Raw genomic sequence first — 24811 nt, forward strand, 5'->3', positions numbered from 1 at the left:
TCGTTTCGCCTCCTCTGTTAACTAAGTGTTAGGATCTATAACGCGACTACACTATTCACACGCATACTCTGACACCAAACTCCACAGACTCAACACTATTCTCTGCACCAATGCCTATCGACCGCAGAAGACCTTGTTTGCACCCGAACGGCCGAATGTAGTGACGTTAACATGACGTAGGCGACCACAAGTGTCAAACTTTCCGAATTTCTTCGGGTGGACAGAGTCTCTTCCTGGTAGATGCCGTATTGCGTCTTGTATTTGATTGTTTTCGTATTATAAATCGTATGTTATGAAAGTATGCCATTTCAAGGCAACAACTCATTGACGAGTTATGATAAACATGGCGTTCTGAGTACTATTGGTTACAATCAAACGTCAGTGTCATATGGGGGTTAAACCCTTTAAGAGATATTAAGATGAAATTCACATTTCCAAATTTTAATAGCTGGCTGTCGCGCAATGGACATAGGCACCGAATTATGGGACTGGGAGAGTGAGTTCACAGTCTGCAACTTCCAATTTTTTTTTTACTTTTGCTATTCTAAAGTATCTAGAGCTCTCCTATTAATTTAATAGGAGTATATTTTGTGATATTCGATGTCACGTACATGTAAGGGCCCCCCCCCCCCCTCTCTCTCTCTCTCTCTCTCTTAAACATGTCTTTGTTAGATTCTATGAACATCCCATGGAATATCGGCCAACGAATTGCAAGCATGATCCTCTGAACTACTTAGATACCAACTGCGGAGATAATGTGACAAAGAATGTTATAAATGATGTCCTGATAATCGTGCAAGTAATTTCACATATTCACTAGCGAATACTAGAGTTTGTGACAACTTTCGTTTCTTGTTCAGACTGAAGTGCATACGTAGCAACAAACTGTCATGATTCTTTTTCTGCCAAAGCAATTACACACGTTTTTGAGTTCTACATGTACTGTTTCTGGAGAATGTGTGCTAATATCATATTTTATAACTGATGTATGGAGAGTATATAACTGCAGTAGGCTAGACAGCTCACCCATGAGTCAACTACCAGAACATATGTTTTGGGGTTTCAGGAGTACTTGATGCACTGATCTTGCCTTATCAGTTAAGTAGTAACTTGTAAAGTCAACAGCCGGCCGGAGTGGCCGAGCGGTTCTAGGCGAATCAGTCTGGAACCGCGCGACCGCTACGGTCGCAGGTTCGAATCCTGCCTCGGGCATGGATGTGTGTGATGTCCTCAGATTAGTTAGGTTTAAGTAGTTCTAAGGGACTGATGACCTCAGAAGTTAATTCCCATGCTGCTCAGAGCCATTTGAACCATTTTGTAAAGTCAATGGTTTTTATACACCCAACTAAAGTAAATATTTATCTCAAGCAGTTTGATTGGTTTCAGATTTCTCATTTCCAGTCTTATAGCATCTTTTACTGAACCTTCAAAAACGAAAATCCTTTCTTTATGTGTTTACTTTATAATATATTTCTTCTGATAACACGTTTTTCCAGTACAATTGGGAGCACGTTTGCGGAATTCTTTTTGAAGGAATAGTTTCAGTCTCAATGCGCTTTTTCTGTGTAAACTTGAAATTTGATGATGTTGTCCGTTTCTGTTTATAACGTGATTCACATAGTTTTCGAGTATCCATATCACAATATTGGTCTTCGTCTGATGGTAAAAATCTGAGTCTGGCCAGGGAAGTAAGTCAGTGATGTAATTGAGCTTCTTCCGAGGAACGCCATTCTCTTCCTGACACATTGCAGGTTCATTAACTGTCCGCAGCAAGTGAAGCAAAGCAGCAGTGTATCCAGTAGATCGCATTTGAGGCATCCGTCAGTGTCACTTAATCCGATCCGACAGAGTTTCTTATTTGTTCCAACTGTATCGTTCACAGCTTCATATCATGCTGAAGCCACTTCTGATGAATTAATTGCTAAGCATATGTTGCCCAAAACAGTCTCTCACGTTATGCTTGGGTGCTAAAACTCAGTTTGGTTTGGACCATCCGTCTTCTTCCATGCATCAACCAAGCTGTCTTCCGTAAAACGTTTTCGCCTAATTAACTGACTTCAAGATAAAACTTCTGATGCATTTCAGTTGAAAATTTTGTTTGCCTACATTTATTGGCGGTTCACACTCGCAGGTCGTAGAATGGTAATAGTTTCGAATCGATGATGTCTGGCTCCTTGTTAATGATCATGATGTTCATCCTACGAATGAAGAATTCGCCTTCCCATTGATATCTGTTAATTTCAAACCTCCCATATCTTGTCTTTGTGAGCGTGCGTAGTTTAATCTGAAGATAGTGCTTTTCCACACCTACTGATGGCCAGTTGCATTATCCTTGCATTTTCGGAGTCAGGAATATCAGAGCTATGTAGTTTACTTCACAGAATAAAATGGTGTCTAAAATCCTCTTTTTTAGTTTTTTTGTTTGTATTGGATGAGATTATTCGACGCCACTGTCTACAGCGCTACGGCTAACTAATTAAAATCTGTAGCTTTGACATTCGTCTTACGATCTTCTGAAGACTTTAACAACCCATGTGGCATTTAAGGACATTTGATTATAACAAATCTTGCTCAGAGCGACGTGTTTTTGACAACTCTTCAGTGTGCCTTTGCCTTGAAATGGCGTAGTTTCATAACACGCAAACGCAAATTATAATACGAAAACAATCAAACATAACATTCAATATGGCATCTCCCAGGGAGGGAGTGTTTCCACCCAAACGAACTTCGAACATTTGACGCCAGCGGTCAGCTACGTCATTCTACGTCACTTCCTTAGTCTGTTCTGAAGTAAACAAGCTCTCCCATTGGCCGCACCAACCGTGCTGCAGGTCAAAGACAACCCAAGGCAGAAGGCTAGGTACACCACCTTTGGCTAAAATGAATTTGTATTACAAAATAAAAAAGCAAAATTCTCACATTAAGTATGCCACTACCACATAAGGACAAATTTGCGATAAACCTACTATTTCTATGATTCAAAAAGCGTATAGTATTCTAATGTTTCATTTCATGTATTGTCTTTATTACGTAATACTTCTCACGTTTAACAAAAATGAGTTATGGCAACGCCGAAATTTTACCATTGTTCAGTTTAACTATTTATTTTTATTTATTTTTCATTTACACGCCAAGTTCCGTAGGACAAAATTGAGGAGCAAATCTCCAAGGTCATGGAACGTGTCAGAATATGAAATTACAACGTAAAAGTAGTAAAAGATGAAAACAAAATGTTTATGAACCCGAAAAAAGTGAAGCTGTATGTTTAAGTCACCGCAATCAACAATACAACAAGAATCAGCTTAATTTTTCAAGGAACTTCTCGACAGAATAGAAGGAGTGACCCATAAGGAAACTCTTCAGTTTCAATTTGAAAGCGCGTGGATTACTGCTAAGATTTGTGAATTCTAGTGGTAGCTTATTGAAAATGGATGCAGCAGTATACTGCACATCTTTCTGCACAAGAGTCAAGGAAGTCCGATCCAAATGCAGGTTTAATTTCTGCCGAGTATTAACTGAGTGAAAGTTGCTTATTCTTGGGAATAAGGTAATATTGTTAACAAGAAATGACAGTAAGAAATCTTTATATTGAGAGGCCAATGTCAAAATACCCAGACTTGTGAACAGAGGTCGACAAGAGGTTCGTGAACTTACAGAGCAAAAAATATCCTTTTAGAATGGGAACAGTTACCTCAAAATGTAATACCATATGACATTAGCGAATGAAAATAAGCAAAGTAGACTAATTTCCGTGTCGGACGACACTTCAGATACCGTTCGAATAGGAAAATGGCAGCATTAAGTATTTGAACAAGATACTGAACGTGGGCTTTCCACGACAGTTTACTATCTATCTTAACACCTAGAAAATTTAACTGTTCAGTTTCACTAATCATATGCCCAATCTGTGAAATTAAAACGTCATTTTTTGTTAAATTGTGTGTTAGAAACTGTAAAAACTAAGTCATACTGTGATTTAGTGTTAGTTTATTTTCTACAAGCCATGAACTTATGTCATGAGCTGCACTATCTGAAACAGCAAATGTTGCACACAATATCCTTTACTACCAAGCTAGTGTCATCAGCAAACAGAAATATTTTAGAATTACCTGCAATACTAGAGGGCATATCAATTATATCAATAAGGAACAGGAGTGGCCCCAACACTTATCGTCTTTCATAAAAAAATTTGCCATAGTTATTGCACAAACCTGTAACCATTTACCTATACTGAAGAGCCAAAGAAACTGGTACACCTGCCTAATATCGTGTAGGGGCCCCGCGAGCAGGCAGAAGCGCCGCAACACGAAATGGCATTACTCGACTAATGTCTGAAGTAGTGTTGGAGGGAATTGACACTTTGAATCCTGCAGGGCTGACCATAAATCGGTGAGAGTACAAGGAGGTGGGGGTCTCTTCTGAACAGCGCATTGCAAGGCATCCCAGATACGCTCAATAACGTTCATTTCTGAGGCGTTTTGTGGCCAGCGGAATTGTTTAAACTTAAAAGAGTGTTTCTGGAGCCACTATAGCTATATGGATGTGTGGGGTATTGCATTGTCCCACTGGAACTGCCCAAGTCCGTCGGAATGCGCAATGGACATGAATGGATGCAAGTGATCAGAAAGGATACTTACGTACGTATCACATGTCAGAGTCGTATCTAGACGTATCAGGGGTCCCATACCACTCCAACTTCACACGCCCCGCACCATTACAGAGCCTCCGCCAGCTTGAACAGTCACCTACTTACAAGCAGGGTCCATGGATTCAAGAGGTTGTCTCCATACCAGTACACGTCCATCCGCTTGATACAATTTGAAACGAGAGTCGTCCGACTAGGCAAAAGCCTTCCTGTCATCAAGAGTCCAATGTCGGTGTTGACGGGCCCAAGCGAGGCATAAAGCTTTGTGTCATACAGTCATTAAGCGTACACGGTTTGGCCTTCGGCTCCGAAAGCATATATCGATGATCTTTGGTTGACTGTTCGCACGCTGACACTTGTTGATGGCCCAAAATTGAAATCTGCCGTAATTTGAGGAAGGGTTGCACTTTTGTCACGTTGAACGATACTCTTCAATCGCCGTTGGTCCCGTTCTTGCAGGATCTTTTTCCGGCCACGGCGATGTCGGGGACTTGATGTTTTACCCGATTGCTGATATTCACGGTACACTCGTGAATTGGTCGTATGGGAAAATCCCCACTTCATCGCTGCCTCGGAGAAACTGTGTCCCATCGCTCTTGCGCCGACTATAACATCACGTTCAAACTCACTTAAATCTTGATGAGCTGCCATTGTAGCAGCGGCAACCAATCTAACAACTGCGCAAGACACTTATTGTCTTACAAAGGCGTTGCCGACCGCAACGCCGTATTCTGCCTGTTTACATGTCTGTTTATGAATACGCAGATCTATAGCAGTTTCTTTGGCTCTTCAGTGTATATCTGTACCAACTTCACAGCTTAGTAGGAGGATATCTGGCCCTATCACGGCTTCTACTACAAAATACTGGCACTGCATACTAATCTACAACATTGCCTAATCTAATACACAACAGCCGGCCGGAGTGGCCGAGCGGTTCTAGGCGATAAAGTTTGAAATCGCGTGACCGATACGGCCGCAGGTTCGAATCCTGCCTCGGGCATGGATGTGTGATGCCCTTACGTTGGTTAGGTTTAAGTAGTTCTAAGTTCTATGGGACTGATGACCTCAGAAGTTAAGTCCCATAGTGCTCAGAGCCATTTGAACCAATACACAACATCAGTGTACATTTACTACAAAACAAACTGCGTGAATAAAATAGTATTCACCACTGTCATCATTATATCATTACCACAAGTAATACGCGTGATAGCAAACATACTAGCAGCCAGTTTATCTCATCTTCATCTGTCTATATGATTATTCCGCAATTCGCAATTAAGTGGCTGCCAGGGGGTTCATCGAACCATCTTCAAACTATTTCTCTACAAATCCACTCTCGAATATTTCTTGGGAAAAACGGACTCTTCCGTCTTTTTGTGCGAGCTTTGATTTCTGTTATTTTGTTATGATGATCACTTCTTCCTATGTAGGTGGCCACCAACGAAGTATTTTCGCGCTAGGAAGAGAAAGTTGCTGATTGAAATTTCATGAGAAGATCTTGTCACAACGAAGACACCTTTGTTTCAATGATTGGAATCCAATTCGCGTATCATATCCGTGGCATTCTTTCCACTATTTCAAAATAATACAAAACGACCCGCCCTTCTTTAAACGGATCCCACACGCAGAACAATAGTCCAGAAAAGGACGGAAAAATGTAGTGTAGGCAGTCTCTTTAATAGATATTTTGCATTTTGCAAAAAACTGTTCTGCTGATGTTATCCCTAAGTATTTAATTGATTTCACAGACTTTAGATTTGTATGATTTATCGTGTTACCGAAATTTAGTACATTCCCCTTAGTACTCACGTGGATGACTTCACAGTTTTTATTACTTACACAACTGCCACTTTTCTCACCGTACAGATGTTTTGTGTAAATAATTTTGCAATTGATTCTAATCAGGTGATGACTTTACAAGAAATGATAGCATTATCTGCAAAAATGTATGAGAACTGCTCAGATTTTATGTCGTTTGTGTAGATCAGGAGCAGTAAAGGGCATATATCACTTCCTTGGGGGACACATTCAGCTGCCGTTAGATTGGTTCTGCCATTAGTCAGCATAAAACTTTCTGTACTTGCCGTTTCTTGTATATTTGTAAATGGCCTTGTGGATAACGTCGGCGGATCGATGAAGCTGTTTGTGGTTGAAGCTATTGTGTTTAAGTAGTTGCAAGACTAGAACAATGTAGTTAAATCCAGGAAGACACGAAATAGTTTGACGCATCTTGCGACTTTTGGCGGTTGACCGTAAACAAAAGTAACTTACTGCGCATAAATTAGGGGACAGACTCTTTATTGAAACTTCCTGGCAGATTAAAACTGTGTGCCGGACCGAGACTCGAACTCGGGACCTTCGCCTTTCGCGGGCATGTGCTCTAACGTCTGAGCTACCCAAGCACCGCTCACACCCCGTTCTCAAAGCCTTACTTCTACCAGTACCTCGTCTCCTACCGTCCAAACTACAGAAGCTCTCCTGCGAACCTTGCAGAACTAGCACTCCGGAAAGAAAGGATATTGCGGAGACATGGCTTAGACACAGCCTGGGGGATGGTAGGAGACGAGGTACTGGTAGAAGTAAGGCTGTGAGGACGGGGCGTGAGTCGTGCTTGGGTAGCTCAGACGGTAGAGCACTTGCCCGCGAAAGGCAAAGATCCCGAGTTCGAGTTGCTATTAGTAAGGCTGTGAGGACGGGGCGTGAGTCGTGCTTGGGTAGCTCAGACGGTAGAGCACTTGCCCGCGAAAGGCAAAGTTCCCGAGTTCGAGTCTCGGTGCGGCACACAGTTTTAATCTGCCAGGAAGTTTTATATCAGCGTACACTCCGCTGCAGAGTGAAAATCTCATTCCAGACTCTTTATTGTTTCATTACCGTCAAGGGAACTAGTGACATCTATCAAATTTCTGGAAGTATGACAAGAGAGTAGTTTAAAGTGGAATAATCACATAAAACAAATCGCAGGAAAGGCAGAAGCGAGACGTTCACTGGAAGAATCCTCAAGAAGTGTAACACAAAGGAGGCAGCTTACAAAACACTTCTTCGACCAATACTTGAACATTTCTCGTCAGTCTGGGATCTGTACCAGAAAGCATTGGTAGGCGAAATAGAGAAGATTGGAAGAAGAGTAGCCTGTTTTATCACAGGTTCAGCCAGTATGAGCGAATGCATAAAGAAGATGCTCACCCAGCTATAGTGACAGACTTTACAAGAGAGACATTGTGCACCACGATGTGCTTTACTGTTACAATTTTGGTAGCGCATTATTCTAGAAGAGTCAGCCAATATGCAGAAGTATTATGATAAAGAGAGTCCTGGCACATTTTGTTTGTGCATGTTGCATACATTCAGGGCCAAGCATACATTCAGGGGCATGGAGAGGAGGGTGGGGTTTCTAAGAAGGATGGATTATCACCAGGGGGTCATAACTCAATCAGCAGGACAATAGGTCAAGGTGAGGGAACAGGAAACAATTTGCCTCTCAATGTATGCTTCCCCTTGAATGTATGCTACATGCACAAACAAATTGTGCCAGAAATCTCTGACAATACTTACAGAGTGTCACAGTATGAATGGTCAATATTCAGGGATATGACAGGAACGATCACTTGAAGCAATGAAGCAAGAAGGTCTAGTAAACATGGGCCTTACAATCTATGAGGACTTGCTTGGTATGAGAGATGTGATTCATAGTATCAAAGATGAACAAGAACTCATAACTCTCTAAGTATGTTCATAGGATTTCTTTTTCTTGTTTTGGTCTGTACTACCACCTCTCAAAATGTTTAATGCAAAGAGTTTGCAGCAGAAGAGATTTTTCTCGCAACATGGAATGTCAAGAAGTGCTCATAGCTCTTAAAATATGTTTATTGTATCTCATTTTTACTATATATATATATATATATATATATATATATATATATATATATATATATATATATATATATATATATATAGGGTGTCCCAGCTATCTTGTCCATCCAAAATATCTCTGGAACAATAACAGCTATTGGAAAACGACTTTCACCTGTATCAATGTAGGGCTGGGGCCCATGAATGTACATATTTGGAAACATTCTAAAACGAAAGCATATCTGTTTTTTAACACAAACTTATGTTTTTTTAAAATGGAGCTCCTATATTTTTTCTTCAGCAATCCATAGCATGACCAAGCACATACACAGTGCCGTTGATTGCATCGCAATATTCCCATTACATCCCGAGATATTAAGACCCGAAGTTGACGCTTGAAACACCCGACATGCGCTGCTAGCGCACGTCCTGAGGCTCAGGCGTGAACCCCATGCTGCCCGTAATCGCCATGTGATTGACATGCGTAATCACACCTCCATACTTATCAAGAGGTCCGAAACGAATAATACGTTCTGCTGCCATCCTGCATTAACGTCGTACATTCCAGCAGGTATTTATCCCATAAGCTAGGGGTGATGCGGTTCTGTAACATATCTGTGTACCGCAACGTTAGTCACAAAGTTAACTTCGCTTATCGTTAATCCGTTACTAAAAAGGTAATGCCGTTCAACGTTAAAACTTTACTTTACTGTAGATCTAGCGCAAGTGACAGTTAATTATTCACTCGTAATAGTAAAAGTCATGTTAATAGTTTTAGTGAAACGAGCAAGTGGACTGAAAGTTTTACCGTTGTTTCGGACCTCTTGATAAGTACGGAGGTGTGATTACACATGTCAATCACATCGCGATTACGGGCAGCATGGGGTTCACGCCTGAGCCTCAGGACGTGCGCTAGCAGCGCATGTCGGGTGTTTCAAGCGTCAACTTCGCGTCTCAATATCTCGGGATGTAATGGGAATATTGCGATGCAATCAACGCCATTGTGTATGTGGTTTGTCATGCTATGGATTGCTGAAGAAAAAATATAGAAGGTCCATTTAAAAAAACATAAGTTTGTGTTAAATAACACATATGCTTTCGTTTTAGAATGTTTCCAAATATGTACATTCATGGGCCCCAGCCCTACATTGATACCGGTGAAGTTTTCCAATAGCTGTTACTGTTCCAGAGATATTTTGGGTGGACAAGATAGCTGGGACACCCTGTATATATATATATATATATATATATATATATATATATATATATATATATGTATATTGCTTCAGAAGATCGTTCCTGTCATGTCCCTGAGTATTGACCAGTTCTCCTGGGATATCCTGTATTGTTTTCTCTTATGCACATCTCATGAAAGGCTATGAAGGTAAAATTAGACAGTTTTTACCATACTCAGAGGCTTACCAATAATCACTCTTCCTGCAGATCGCTCACGACTTGAATGGGAATGATGGGGAAATGGCACTGGTACACAAGGCCCCCATAAGGTGGCTTCCAGAGAATGGATTTAGATAATTATAAAGTGGAATTCGAGTATTTAATTTAACTGCCTCGTGAAATCTTCATGAGCTCCCTTAGATATTGTTTCTACTATACTATTCTGTATGGGCTATTTATATTTTTCTGTTTCACTTATAAATCTGCTGACCATTTTATGTCTTTCCTCACAGAACAGCTGCACATATGTGGGGCGCTCGAATATTATGTAAAGCGGCGTTTCTCGATGAATGGAAAATTCACAATGTCGATAACAGCTTCTCCATATCCTGCACAAATGTGGTGGCCAGGGACCATGGTCGGCAAGGAAGTGTACTGTTCTGTATGTTGGATGGAAAAATTGTAATTTTGTTGGCTTTAGTACATTTTTACTAGTGGATATTTTGAGACATATTTATGATATTTCTCTGTGCCTCTACCATTAATTTAATGAGTACTGTGCACTGGTTAACTAATAGTATATTATTGTCGAACAAACCCTAATTCTAGGGCTATATTTTATTTTTGACACATGGATCTATGCCGACAATTCTAAAAATGGCGATGGTACATTAGTCCTTACTAATGTAAAATTGCTACCTTCTGAAGAACACAAATTTATATTTGTCGAAACCTAGGGAAAGAATTTCTTTATCCATTGCAACTGGTCGGCTGTTTGTAATTTTATTGTCGAATTTCCTTTTGTAACCAACATTATGCACCTTGTTGAAGAATTAACAAGTCCATTGGGCATAGCCCCAATGTAATTAGTACTGGTTGTACTGGAGGAGTCCAAAATATACCAATGATTCTGCAAATGATTGGACTCTGAGAGGTTTCACAAACTTAAGTCTGTGGAGCTGTGTGCTTGAGTCATAATGCATGTAAACTGTTATGCTGAAGTTTTGTAGTAGTAAGTGGCTACGTCATGTCATGTCATGATAATGGTCAGTGAGCTTCCACAAGCCCAGCTGCTGCCACTCTCTCGCAGCAGTCATAGAGTTAATAGCGCTCAGTATTAAAATTACGATATAGAAAGCACCTTCTTTGATGGTAAGAATGAAATGAATAGCTGACGTCATCTTGGTGCAGGAACAAATGGTTTTAGTGCATCAGATAATGAGAATATAAGAGAACATAACATGGAAACTACCATTATATCTGTAGATTGTGAAAAAGCCTTTGATAGATTAATTATATGTTGTGGAATATGACTGAAAGACGCTATCACGAACATTTAATACAAGTGATAAACAGTTTTTATGTAAATAACGAAATTTTAATTAACACAGGGAGGAAAGAACAGGGCCAATAATTTTTAACAGAGGACTATAACAGGGTTGCAGCCTCATATCGAATTTATTTATTACTAGCCTTTCCCCTGCAGCTTCACCCATCTACACATTGGAAACATATATTGAACAAGCCTCCTCCTCCTTCACTTTTTGTTCACCTCTTCGTCTTCTGTCTGCCCAGCTCATCCTCCCACCTCTGTCTATCTCCTCTTTCATCTCCTTCTCCCCTCTTCTTTGACCATTTCCCCCCTCTCTCACCATATCTTCCTCCCCCTCCCTCTGACCATATCCTCCTCCTCATCTCTCTTTCCTTGTCCATCCACCCTCTTCCTTTTACACCTTCCCACCAACGCTTTACACCCTGCATTTCGCTCATACATCTCTCCCTCCTCCCCCCTCTCTGTTCAATTCTTCCTACCCATTGCTCTGTCCATCCTCTCCTCTATCCATCCCAACCTGCACCAGCCTATATGTTGCAACTCAGAACATGCCCCTGGCATGTAGGCTGCCCTGGAAAGCAATTTGATTTGGGGCTGAAAAAGAAACACGTTTTTGCTGGTACTTCCCCTCCTACTGGTGCTGAGAGGTTGACAAAAACGTGAGTCAATGGAAATAACAGATTAACCCAAAACATACATTTAAATACTGTACTCTTTGCTGATGGCCAAGTAATTTTACTAAAGACAGAGAATGATTTACAGTTTTCTCTGCATGACTTGGACGAAATACACAATTTCGGTAACTTTAAAATATCAGAAAATGAAACCAAAGTTATGGCTTTTAAAGGAAAATACCCAGTACATTCTAAAATAAAGCCAAATGGAAAATCAGTTGAACGAGTATCACATTTTCAGCTATTACAATGTGATATAAGTTACTAATATGATAATGAGATCTTCAACAAGTTAAACATGTTTCAAATGGTATGTGGCCCTATACACAGAACATTAGTGAATTAAACCAGGAAATTCACAAGCACAAAATTATACAATGCAGTGGTAACACCTCTGTCCACATACAGAAGTGATACCTGGGCAATAACTAAGGAAGAATAAATAGAAGGAAGCAGTAAGCTGAAATGAAATTTTTAAACAAAGTAAAAGGATGTACTGTGAGAGATCAAACAAAGAATTCTGAAATAAGAAAAGAACTAAATATATTCTGTATGCATGCAAAAATATAAAGCGGTGTAGCAAAAATGGAAGAAAAATATTGAAAGAATGGGGGCAGACAGAATACTCAGATATGGAACAGATACAGACATAATGGAAAAACAGGTACAGGAAAACCAAGGAAAAGGTGGAGTTTGTGAAGAATGAACAAGCTACAAAGCTACTTTATTTTATCCATATTTTGCAGCTGTACACGTGACTGAATTTGTACTGGAAGTATGAATTTAAAAACTCCTTCAGTCACAAATTTTTCATTTTTCAATAATTACACCATTTGCAACATCTGTGAAGTGTTTACAAAAATATGTACACAGATGTGTCTCTTGAGTGAAGCAATATGCGTGAACAAGTGGAAGAAACCAATGTATGATAATGTTAAAAAGTTAAAAACACTTTTCTTGGAGTAAGTGATAAGTTTACACTATTCATGTTTTCAACTGTTTCGCACATATTTTCCGCATTTGACATACAAAATTCTTAACCTAACATCAAATCTTTTCATGTCAGGAACGTGCATTTCACCTCATTCAAGAGCAAAAATAAATCATGTCTTAAGACAGCTTACACCTGAGGGTGGATCCACAGGGTTTGAAATGCATAGAGTACTTGATAAAAGACAAAAATTTGTGACTGAATGCGTTTTTTAATTCATTCTTCCAGGCTACAAAGCTACTCCTTGAAGTGAAGAAGAAGAAGAAGAAGAGAAACAGTACTCACCTGTGACAGCTTTTTCGGTGGACTGACGTGCATACCCCCAACTTCGACCATGGCCGGTACTAGCGGTCTCGGGTAGAACAAACTATAGTGGCTGTTGGTGAGCAACATGGAAGTCTTCCTATCCAGTTCGGACAGACTCGTCTTCTTCAGGTCGAACAAGTACTTCTCTATCAGTGCTTCCTGCATGGGAATCATGTACATCTCGCGGACCAACTTGCAGAACAGTCCATACACGGTGTTATGCAGCCTCTGGAAGAAACTCATGCGATCGGTGTAAGTAAGAAACGTATCAGGCACATAAGAGTAAGAGCTTGGATTCCCGACAATGTCGCCTTGCCAGGAACTCGGCGAAAACGTGGCGAATCGTATGACGGGAATACTGAATTTGTATGCCAACACCAGGAGGCAATCGCAGACGAATTCTTCCATGATCATTACGTCGAACTTTTCACCAGAGTTGAGCAGCCGCTTAAAGTTTTCATCTTGAAAGTAGGCCTCACATGAGTCTATTCCGTAGTTGGCCAGTATGAGGAACTTACGAAAATTGTTTATCTTGCCGAAATCAAATAAGCCCGATGTGTCTGAAAATAAAGCAGAAAAAAAATATATGCCTCATCCCTGTTGCTTGTATCTGTAGATGATCAGCTATTGTACAGCTATTAACTTGAAAAATAAATACAAGAAGATTTAACTTTTTAAATCAGTTACACTTTTTGTTGCATAGATTGGTTGCGAGGAGACACTCAATGATGGAGGATATGTCATAAAACAAAAATAATGACACATATTAAAAGAAAGATACGTTAACGTCTTTACACAGGTGCTAAATGAAACAATCCTCGTCGATATAGATTAAGTCAGAACAGCTTAAACCTATTTTCGTTTACGATCTTGCAGCCATGCATCATCAAACAAAAAAAAATGGCTCTGAGCACTATGGGACTCAACTGCTGAGGTCATTAGTCCCCTAGAACTTAGAACTAGTTAAACCTAACTAACCTAAGGACACCACACACATCCATGCCCGAGGCAGGATTCGAACCTGCGACCGTAGCGGTCTCGCGGTTTCAGACTGCAGCGCCAGAACCGCGCGGCCACTTCGGCCGGCATCATCAAACAGAAAATCGCTTTACAACACTTATTTATGTTGATCGCATTACTGCTCTGAAGATGTACAGAAATCAGATTTAACATCACATGTTATTTGATATTATTATATATATATATATATTTTTTTAAGGTCGGCAAAAGATGCACGACACCCTTTGGCTACACCGGGGGTGTATAAAATTCCTTGTAGTTGTGGACAGGCTTACATCGGTACCACAAAGAGAAGTGTGAACACCCGTCTTGTCGAACATAAGAGGAATTGCCGCCTGGGTCACACGGATAAATCGGCCGTAGCGGAACATGTTTACCAGGAAGGTGATCATGAAATAAAATTCAGCGAGACAAGCGTCATATCAAAAACCTCGCATTATTATGCACGCTTGTATAGAGAGGCTATCGAGATTGATAAACATCGTAATAATTTTAACAGGAAAGACGAAGGTGTTAAACTGGATAAAATTTGGATGTCAGCGTTGCACCGCAAGCGTGACGATCGATTACTTTCAATCGAGAATGTTGGCAATACCAGAGACAATCTCATAGCCGACGCCACGTGATCGACAGTGGCGCCCTCTGTACTGCCTATGTAATCAGCGCTTCCTCGAGTTCTCTTCGCAGTTCGCCGCTTTACCTCCGAGGATGTCTCCCGCAGTCGGAGACGAAACGTCAGGAGACAGTTTTATACTTCGACCACGGCCTATCAGCCCGGAAGTTTTAAGTGAAGATTCTCGAACATGACCCTTTTTGTGGTACGAGAATTATGATGTGAGGAGACATAATTTTACATAGACTTACTGACCCCCAAATCTGAGCACGGTACACTCACAGTCGAACGTTGTTGTGACACTGTACCCCTTGCCTGTGTGCGTCTTATCAAAGACGATTTCGGCCCTGGTCTCATTTTTATGGATGACAGTGGGTGATCACATCGAACTGCGCAGTTGTAGGAGCTATTGGAACGAGGAGATATTCGACGAATGGACTGGCCTGCCCGTTTCCCTGACTTAACTCCTATCGACCTCATGTGGAATACGCTGGAGATGCACGTCCCCATGCCCCAACCATCATTCAGCAGTTGTCAACCGCACTGGTCGAATACTGGAACGCCCTACAACAAGAACGTCTTACCAATGTTCTGGCCAGCATGGAAGCACGTTGCAGAGCCGTCCGTGGTAATCACATATCTTGTTAAGAACAATATCGTCCATTTTGCAATGTGCAGTGGATAATGATAACTTGCGGTGACTTCAGAGCAATTACAGTCTTTGAAAAGAAACGTAATTTGTATTCGTCTCATTGCGTATTCATTCAGTCAGCCCCTGTACTATGCTGTAGCTGTTCTTTGCATGTAGGGGCCAAGTTTCATCCAGTGACACCTTATGCAGAAGTTACTCTCGTTCGTAAATTTTGCACAAGCGTCTATTTCTGCTAACATACTTCATGTTGCCTAGAGTTTCTCATTCCCTTCTGTTCTTCAGTTAAAGTGGCCCTCAACCCAAAGGTTTATTTACTCACCGCAACGTTTTACTATTCATAGTCCTATCGGAGGTCGTAAACCTTTTCCTTCCTTCGACATCTGGTTTTTTTTTTTCTCAGAAGCAGTCGACTGGGTTGACCAGACACATCTGCAACATGATGCGCCCTAGCTGGCCGTTGTGGCCGAGCGGTTCTAGGTGCTTCAGTCGGGAACCGCGCTGCTGCTACGGCGCAGGTTTAATTCTGCCTCGGGCATAGACGTGTGTGCTGTACTTAGGTTAGTTAGGTTTAAGCAGTTGTAAGTCTAGGGGACTGATGGCCTCAGATGTTAAGTCCCATAGTGCTTAGAGCCATTTGAACCATTTGATACGCCCTGATACGCCATTTTATCAATGGGCTATGTAATTTTGCTTTCGCTGTTTCAGTGGCGTGCTACGGTACTGTGGGTTGAGGATTCCAGTGTCTACCATAACTGCAAAGATATGCCTCGAAACAAACAAATAATTAATTTCATATCCTTGATTTACGTAGTTTCCCTACGGTGTTTGAAATAAAGCAAGAATAAAGTACCAAAGAAGCCTTGGACAGCAAAATATAGTAATGCATCATGCAGCAGGAAAAGAATTGTACAGAATCGTCAGAATATGCACAGACATCCAGTTACTTTCCTACAATAGATGAAAGATTTTAAAAATGAAGAAAAATGTTGTTTATGCTGTACCCGAAATTGGTTGGTTTGGGTGTTTTGGGGGAGGAGAGCAAACAGGGAGGTCATCGGGTCATCGGATTAGGGAAGGATGGGAAAGGAAGTCGGCCGTGCCCTTTAGAAGGAACCACCCTGGCATTTGCCGCGAACGATTTAGGGTTCAAATGGATCTGAGCACTATGGGACGAAACATCTGTGGTCATCAGTCCCCTAGAGCTTAGAACTACTTAAACCTATCTAACCTACGGACATCACACACATCCATGCCCGAGGCAGGATTCGAACCTGCGACCGTAGCAGTCGCGCGGTTCCGGACTGAGCGCCTAGAACCGCTAGACCACCGCGGCCGGCGCACGATTTAGGGAAATCACGGGAAACCTAATTCAGGATGGCCGGACGCGGGATTGAACCGTCGTCCTCCCGAATGCGAGTCCAGTGTGATAACCACTGCGCCACTTCGTTCGGTCCAGAAATTAGTAATTCTGAAAGTAAAATCAGTGTAATGTGGAGTACAGTCAGAAGATAAATTGTCTAGCAAGGAAAATGATGTGATAATTAAAGATGCTTACTGGTCTGTGAAAACAAGTTTAAACAATCTTGGAATGAATAATGAGACGAAAGTCATTGACTGATTTGAAAATAATTCATTGTCCGACACAATCGCACCAGTTTCAGACAAAATGACTGGTTTCTGCCGGCATCGTTTATCACCAGATCTAGAGGACAAATAAGTTTGAAATTAAAAGGGAAGTTACGCAGATTACGTCAAACTAAAATACTGTAAAAAGGTAAACCAAGTGATGTCATACCATAAAACACAAGCTGGGGTTCAAACACAACACTGCGGAAAATATATTGTTAATATGTACACGTGAGGAGGATTCTATATATAAAAGCTAATTTCCTAAAGGGCTACTAACTATTCATTTGCTATTGATAAATTAAAATAAAATGTTTTTCAGTAATGACCTGGTGCGGCATGCATGTTGCAGTAGATTATTATTTTGGTATCTTTGGTGTTTTCCTATCTTAAGGATCTTGTCCGCCCAGGTAGCTGAGTGGTCAGCGTGATGGATTGCCGTCCTACGGGCCCGGGTTCGATCCCCTGCAGGGTCGGAGATTTTCTCCGCTCAGAGACTGGGTCTTCATCATTATTTCATCCCCATCCGGCGTGCAGGTCGCCCAATGTGGCATCGTATGTACTAAGACCTGCACCAAGCCAGCCGGACGTGCCCTGCAAGGGGCCTCCCAGCCGAAGACGCCAAACGCTCATTTCCTTTTTTCCAGGGTCTTGCCTCCTTGGCTTGTTTTGGTTTTGAAATCGGTGAGGGAAAGAGTGGGCAGTGAGCAGTTTTGTAGAAGCGAGCGTGTAAAGAGTGTAGAGAGTTGGCGGCCGTTGGGTGCCGCACGTGGAAGCTTGCTGGCTTTCCGCACCGAGTTGCGGCTGTGTGGTGTTAGTTGGCGCTAGTTATGCTGGAGGACGGGCAGTTCTACACGACGCGGTGGGGATTACTAACTCGACTCGAAGTGGTTTTCTGCTGTTATCAGCCGCGGAAGTAAAACTGTACTTGTGATATTGACTGAGTGTTTCCTGCACAACAGCTCGCTGGTGTTGTATTGCTACTAGCGACCGTCTTTGGCAAGTCTAACTGTTCGAAATAAATTAGGAATTAAGCTCGTTAGTTACCCGTTTTGCGTCAGACTTGTCGCTTTGGTGATCGAATACTGGCTCAAGGCCAACTTCTCAGTGCTAATGCTAAGTCACTTTTGTAAAGTTTGAGTTCCAAGTTATTATCGGTTATCAAATCGTGATTTGTACTCTGTCTTACTTAAGGGGAATATTTTATATTATAGGCTAGCCTATTTTTAGTTGAGCAGTTATCAGAAATTGGTTTTAATCACTGAGGTGTAAGATTGTTTTTCCACACTTCTTCCAAGCAACTTTAAGTTTTAGTGCATATTTACTGCAATTCTCATTGACAGTTTTAAAATAAGTGTAAGCAAGTTGCCATTTACTTATAAGCACAGCAGTTCAAAATAGTTTTCACCTTAATATTGCAGACTGGCTTACTGGTAGTAAGTTATTGTATGCTATCCGTTATGTACATGCAGGTTATGGTGTGTCGCTTGATTCACGTGTACAGTGAATCATCCTTATTATCATCTGCATAGAAACTGGGATGTGCGTACGTCATAGATTTCAACTTTAATTTGGTTTGTGGCTGTTCACTCTTGGCGTTTATGTGTGAGGAATCATAGTTGGGCTGTCCGTTGTCTCACACCGGCAGGTCCGTTTTGTGGATGTGGTCCGGTGGTTGTACCAGATGATGTGGCCGTTGTATACGTGGGTTGCGCAGCTTTGTTATACTTGCCAATGTTAAAACAAGAATTGTACTACAGTTGAATGTTCAGTGTAGTTACATCAATTTACAATAATGGTGTTAATAAAATATCATAGTAAATGATGGTCAGTTAAACTATCTTGGCCAGTCCTTCTATGATTTCTGCTTCTCAGGCAGAATCATTGCTGATTCCTGGTAAGATGTAATGAAGGTAGTATGTTTCGGTTTGCGTTTCTCTCTAGGAAAGCGGTACCATAACGGTTTCAAATAATAATTTTAAAAGAGCATGCATGACTTGAATGTTCAGTGTAGTTATATCAATTTATAATAATGGTGTTAATAAAATATCGTAGTAAATGATGGTCAGTTAAACCATCTTGGCCAGTCCTTCCATGATTTCTGCTTCTCAGGCAGAACCATTGCTGATTCCTGGTGAGATGTAATGAAGGTAGCATGTTTCGGTTTGCGTTTCTTTCTAGGAAAGCGGTACCATAACGGTTTCAAATAATAATTTAAAAAAAAAGGATACATGAGTTCTTCGGTCAATAAAATCTACGTCCATACTCTGAGAACCACTATGACCAGCATGGCAGAGGGTACTTCCAATTATACCACTTATTAGGCCTACTTCTCATTGCATTCTCATATGGAGCACAGTTTGGATATTTCCTTAAATTCCTCTGTGAGCGCAGTAATTCATTTAACCTTGTCTTCGCGCTGTTTTCGTGAGCGATTCGTAGAGTATTGTTTTGTACTATTAGATACATAATTTAAACCTAGCTCTTGAAACTTTCTAAACAGGTTTTCTCGGGGCAGTTCCTTTCTATCATAAAGCATCTGCCAGTTCATTTTCTTCACCACGAATATCTTTATGACATTCTCCCAAGGGTAAACAGGCCTGTGATAATTCGTGCTGTCCTCTGTATCCACGCAATATCTCTTGTTCTTCCCATTTTTTAAGGGTCCCAGAGACCTGAGCAGTATTCTAGGATAGGTAGCGCCAGTGTTCTGCGAGAGTACTGCTTTGTAAATTGACTACATTTCCCCAATATTCCACCAAGAAAACCGAAGACTGCCACCTGCTTTATCAATGACTAAGTGCGTATCATAGTTCCATTTCATGCCCCTACAATGTTCCAACAGGGTATTCGTGTGATCTGATCGATTCCAACAGTGATCGCATTTTCGATAGTGATTCTACTATTGGTATTTAGTAAAATACTTTTCCGAAATCAAGAAACACTACGTCTAACTGATTTATGGCTTCCAGGGCATCATGCGAGAAAAGTGCGAGTTGGGTTTCACATGATCGATGCTGTCGGAATCCACGCTGGATCGCTTTGGAGAAAAAAATTTGGAAATCTGTGTTAATTTCCTATGGGACCAAACTGCACCCACGCCCGAGGGAGGATCGTGGGGGGGGGGGGGGGCGAACCGTTGCAAGTATGGCGCCTCAGACCAATCGGCTACCCAGCGCTGCGCGCTTGGAAGAGGTTATTCTGTTGAAGATAAGTCATAACGTTTGAGCACAGATTTTTTTCTGAGATTCCGCAACAAATGGGTGTCAGGGGTGTTGGACGGTAGTTTTGTGGATCACTTCTGCTACCCTTGTTGCAGATATGTGTTATCTGGGCTTTCTTCAAACTACTAGATACGGATTTTTTGTTTAAGGGATCTATGGTAGATCACGGTTAAAAGAGGGTAACTGAGCCGCAAATTCCGTATGCACTCTGACAGGAATTACATCGAACTCTCTAACTTTGTTCAATTTTAGTGATTTCAGCTGTTTCTAAATTCCACTGATATTAATATCCATATCATTGATCGTTGCAGTGATAAGAGTACTAATTTAGGACGATAACCCCTAGAAAGATCTAAAACTGCATTACAAATGAATGCATGGATGATGTGTAAACCAAGAAAGAAATTAGTTCTGTTAATGAGATATTCCATATTGCCTACAGAAGATTTAAATGGCTGATGTACTCGCATTTAAGTACACAGGCGTGCCACAACAGGTATGCAAGCAACTGGAATTGCGCTGATCCATGCCGACTAGAACAGCATTAAGTATGGCCACCTCGTGACTGATATGATCTACAGGGTAATTCATCTGCCCCTACCACTGTCGTTTTTTGCAACCCGTAACGTTACAGCAGGCCATCGTAAACCACGTGAGAGATATTCATATTATCTCGCTCGCTATGCGCAAGCTATTAATACTGCAGAAAAATTAACAGGACCTTTTGGTAGGAAGTTTATCTTAGTTAAATTTTGTACTAGAATACGTTTTCGCTGGAGGTCATGCTTCTCGAGTTATTCAACAAAAATGCTTCTCCAGTCTCACGCTCAGATCCCAGCGAGGAGGTGGGGGGCGGGTACAAGGATGGTATTTACCTAGTGGGATGTGGGAAAGCGCATAAAAGCAACATCCAGGCTGACCAGCTCACCACAGCACGGCGTTAATTCCCGAGGCTGAATCAATCCGGGTCCGGTTCGCCTCCCTGTGTCTCAGAAGAGGCGCGCTAACACCTTTGGTATGAGTTAGTACTCTGACTTCGCTTCAGACTCAAGCGTTCAACATCTGTAACTTCCCCTGATTTCGGCTCTTGGGGAAGAATGGGCTGCCACAAACAGTCAGACATCTCTTTGACAGTATCCTCAGCAGAGATCAAGCCGTCATGGAGCCGAAGGACGGACGCACACCACATAATAGCCATGAGGAGCTATCCAGATGATTCTGATCAGATAGTCTGTGTTGGATGTAATACTGCATTTTGTCTCATTATTGTAGATAGTAATATTCTGAATAAGAATACATACATACATACATTAATACTTATTCCATAGATCATAAATACGACATTTCGTAATGATGTGGAACGTGTTACTTTAACATAAGTTTTCTTTACACAAAATAATTAATTTTTTTGACAGTTACTACTTCATATGTAAAAATTTATCTACTGAGTAGAAGAAGTTGTCATTCAGAAATTCTATTAATTTGCTTTTAAATGTTGGTTGGCTATCTGTCAGGCTTTTAATGTTATTTGGCAAAAGACAGATTTAAGGCAGAACAGTGAAGATAATCCTTTCTTCTAGTGCTGTAGCTATGCAATTCGCTCTATTTTTGAACTGGGATGGGTAATTAATAAAAATTTTCATATGTACTGCATAGGTACTGTGAATTTCCCGAGTTCCTTAAATAAATGTCTGGAAGGTGATCCTGGGTGGGCTCCAGCTATTATTCTGTTTACACGCTTTTGTGCAATGAATACTTTCTCTCTTAGCGACGAATTGCCCCAAAATATGATACCAAATGACAGCAGTGAATGAAAATAGGCATAGTAGGCTAATTTATTGATATGATTATTACCAAAATTTGCAATGACCCTAATAGCATAAGCAGCTGAACCTAGCTATTTCAGCAGATCATCGATGTGTTTCTTGCAATACAATTTCTTATCAATACACACACCCAGAAATTTTGAATATTCTGCCTTAACTACAGACTTCTATTTATAGCGTGTATTTATCAATGGTGTTATGCCATTTACAGTACAGAATTATATAAATGGTGTTTTCTCAAAATTTAGTGAGAGTCTGTTTGCAGAAAACCGCTTAATAGTTTTCTGAAAGACATTATTTACGATTTCCTCAGCTAATTCTTGTTTGTAGTATGTGATTACTATACTTGCATCAGCAGCAAAAAGAGCTCGCTTTGCATTTTCATGAGTGTAGAGTGGCAAGTCATTAATATATGTTAAGAACAATAAGGGACCCAAGACTGAACCCTGTGGGACACCATTCTTGATACCTACCCAGTTAGAGGTCTCTTCTGATTTCCGCAGACTATCTGTACCGTTAATTTCAACCTTCTGCTTCAATACAGCTTTTGTTTAAATTGTAGGTAATAAGCTGTTATACATAAATAAATAAATTAACTGATTTCGACTATGCTCGAATTTCGTAACACATACATTACTGAATCCGTACGCTACTGCAGGATGTGTATGCGGCCTCCTTGGTGGAAGCGCGCTTTATAATCATCAGATCGATTACCTTCATTTGATAAAAACCGCAGAACGACGTAGGTTACACAGAGCACTAAGTCTTTCAGTGATAGGATTCCAAGCAGTGTCTAACTGGAAACCAGCGTCCCGACTGCTACGTCCTCAGACGGTCGAATTTCCGTCGATTCCTTAATGATTGAGTTCCAAAAATTCTGCCGGTCGCAATTTTCGTTTCATTGGTATTCATCGAATGACCAGTAGAATTAAGTGTTCGGCAATAATGGATTTGCTTTACACAGTTGATTACATTTGGGTTGTTATTTGTTACCTGCTTAGGTGACGACATTATACTCACGGCCAAAGAAGTTTATGGTGTTGGGTAAGGGGACGTCGGTCCAGTTGTTGGGCGGCCCCTGTCCAGAGAAGGGCGTGACGGCGGTGATGCGGTGCCCTTTGGCGTGCAGACCCCTGGCTATGGCTCGCCCCAGGTTCCAGTGGCTGGGTGCGCCCACAGGGAAGACCACCAGCACGTGCGCCGCACGTGGTGCCTCCGGCAAGCTCAGCAGGAGCAACAGCACGGCTACCACCGCCTGCATCTGGCTTGGTCCCATCTGCGGAAGTAACCACAACAACTTCACTCAGAGCCCGAGACGTGATGGAAGATATCAGCTCTTATGCTACTAGTATGCAAAAGCACATCTGACGGGTTCTCGTTGATAATGTGCTTTTTAGATCAACAGGAGCATTTGATACAAACATATTAGAAGCGTTGTTAGATGGTAAGAGAATGTATCCTACCAATGTGATCGTGAGGTACAAAACGGTTTGCTCTTGATTGCGGGAAGGTGGCAGTGAGTAAGTGAGACACATCATTAGGCTCCACATTTATATAACTAAATGTGGATGAGCTCTGCATTCGAAAGATGGCTCTGGAATGCCTGCAGCACTTTTTTCAGCAATCAGTTGTGTGTACTCCATGATAGAGTTACTGAGGCCTGTCGATACCCACAAAACAGTTGGGCTTCGTTTAGTAAATATAAGTCCTAAAAACAGGTGTGCACGCGGCTTTGATTCGAGTTTCACAGAGGCCGGCATAGACACAGATGACCGTAGGGTAATTTTAGATTTTGTTCGTGAACTGTTTAACGCAATAATCGTCATCTTATTAAGCTGGAAAGGATCATAAATTTTTACACACACCTTCATTGTCAACATATGTAAACAGAGGGATGTGTGTGTACGATATTTTGCTGGCAACTAGGGAACAGTAATAGACTCAAACAAAAACACAAAACAAGGAATTAGCTTGACGCCATCAAGGCTATACAAACATTCAGGAACAAATGCTTGTTGGTGGGCAAAAATGCAGTCAAATAACTGTAAAACAAAAATGCCAGACAAGAGTGTCGTTACTTGTCTGAATTATTAAAGTTTTATATATGTGACAGTCATAACTGCAAATATGGTTCTGAAATACGCTTTAAGACAAAAAAAATCGACGCGCTACGAAGAAATTATCCAAATGGGACGGAAACCCGTAGATGTGATGTAGCCTACGTGTAGAGACAAACAAATTATTACGATATCAGAAGAAGTATGCGTTGGTCCACGTCTGGCTGTTGGGCAAGCAGTTATTTGGCTTAGCATCGATTGGTAGTGTTGGGTGCTCTCCTGAGGGAAAACGTGCCAAATTCTATCCAATTGGCGCATTGCAGAGCCGGTCACCTCAGGCTTCAGTCTCGCTCGTCGCTCGTCGCCGCCGTGAATCGCACTCGCAGCCGCGAGGTGCAGTGTGACAGGGCGATACTGCCGCGGCGCCTGATACAAGTTTCCACTGCACTCGCAAGACTCGTAGACACCCCAGTGCCATTTATTACGGAGCTGTGACGACGAGGGCGGACGTTCTGCGACTGTTAGCAGATGGGACGTACCTTCTGTTGGACAGACCCAGAACAAACAGGGGTAGTCCGTAGTGGCTTAATTTCAAGATAC

General features: G+C 41.4%; 1 protein-coding gene across 1 annotated transcript in view; it reads right to left on the reverse strand.

Moving 5' to 3' along the window:
* The window catches only part of LOC124544651 (UDP-glycosyltransferase UGT5-like), a 107473-nt gene that overhangs the window by 47850 nt on the left and 34812 nt on the right, over positions 1-24811 (reverse strand). Inside the window, exons 2-3 of the mRNA XM_047123265.1 lie at positions 23175-23430; positions 13173-13753 (exon numbers count right to left, since the gene is read on the reverse strand). Of these exons, the coding sequence (XP_046979221.1) occupies positions 13173-13753; positions 23175-23430 (837 nt within the window). The remainder of the gene's footprint in view (positions 1-13172; positions 13754-23174; positions 23431-24811) is intronic.

The sequence above is a fragment of the Schistocerca americana genome, chromosome 8 (assembly GCF_021461395.2).
Source record: "Schistocerca americana isolate TAMUIC-IGC-003095 chromosome 8, iqSchAmer2.1, whole genome shotgun sequence".
Lineage (NCBI taxonomy): Eukaryota > Metazoa > Arthropoda > Insecta > Orthoptera > Acrididae > Schistocerca > Schistocerca americana.